This window comes from Plectropomus leopardus, unplaced genomic scaffold (genome assembly GCF_008729295.1).
Source record: "Plectropomus leopardus isolate mb unplaced genomic scaffold, YSFRI_Pleo_2.0 unplaced_scaffold83722, whole genome shotgun sequence".
Classification (NCBI taxonomy): domain Eukaryota; kingdom Metazoa; phylum Chordata; class Actinopteri; order Perciformes; family Serranidae; genus Plectropomus; species Plectropomus leopardus.
In genome coordinates, this window is record NW_024692266.1 from 1 (window position 1) to 943 (window position 943).

Below are 943 nucleotides of genomic sequence, written 5' to 3' on the forward strand. Positions count from 1 at the left end.
AACTAATTTATGGCAAATTGTTTGATCATGTCTTTCAAGGTGCTTATTCTCTTCTTCCCATGATTTAAAAAGAAATCAAAGCATTTCACTAAAGGTTTCAAAGGGTTAACCCAGTTTCTAGTGGAGTTTTTAGATGTGTGCCTCTGCATCACTTACAAACTCAAACTGGAGTGGGTGGTGAGATGAAACCAGTTCTTTGTTTCAGATTGTCTTTGTTGTCACCCAGTGATGTCACTCACCGTCAGTCTCGTTCTCCTCTCACAGGTGGGGACAGAATTCACCACAATTTTGTACAATTTTATGTGCAATTCGAGCTGCGTGGGTGGAATGAATCGCCGCCCAATTCTTATCATCGTCACTCTGGAAACCAGAGAGTAAGAGACACCCTCCCCAATGATTGCCTGCCATGTCTCCAGTTAGGCGATGGATTGTGTCTTACCATGCTGTGTGTCCCCGTCTTCCCCCAGTGGTCAGGTATTGGGCCGCCGGTGCTTCGAGGCCAGGATCTGCGCCTGCCCGGGCCGAGACCGAAAGGCCGACGAGGACAGCATCCGCAAGCAGCACGTAACGGACGCATCAAAGAGCAGTGAGGGTACGAAGCGCCGTAAGTAGGGCTGGGGCTGGTGACGGGCTGTCGTGCTTCGGTCTTAGCTGACGAAGACCCTCAAACGCTGCACTCGCTAACACAAATGCTGCAGATCTCTGCATTCTCCCTTCGCTTGTTTCCCCTCCTGCTCTGGCTTAGGCTAACTGTTAACCGTTTATCTCATGGCCGGTGGTGCTCACGTTTCCTTTCCTCTGTTCAGCCTTCCGCCAGGTTTCTCACGGCATCCAGATGTCCACCATCAAGAAGAGAAGATCTACAGATGAGGAGGTTTTTTGTTTGCCTGTAAGTGTTACTTTGCTGTTTCAGTGAATTGCTTTAAAACAGTGGCTGTGGTTA

The 943-nt window shown here is 49.1% G+C and overlaps 1 protein-coding gene across 1 annotated transcript; it reads left to right on the plus strand.

Annotated features, from left to right (window-relative positions):
• Positions 1-260: 260 nt before the first annotated feature.
• LOC121940332 (tumor protein 63-like) lies at positions 261-889 on the plus strand (the record flags this gene model as incomplete). The annotated part of the gene is made up of 3 exons (XM_042483123.1): positions 261-374; positions 468-592; positions 807-889. Coding segments are annotated over exons 1-3 (282 nt in total), but the record flags the coding sequence as incomplete, so codon positions are not given.
• Positions 890-943: the final 54 nt, after the last annotated feature.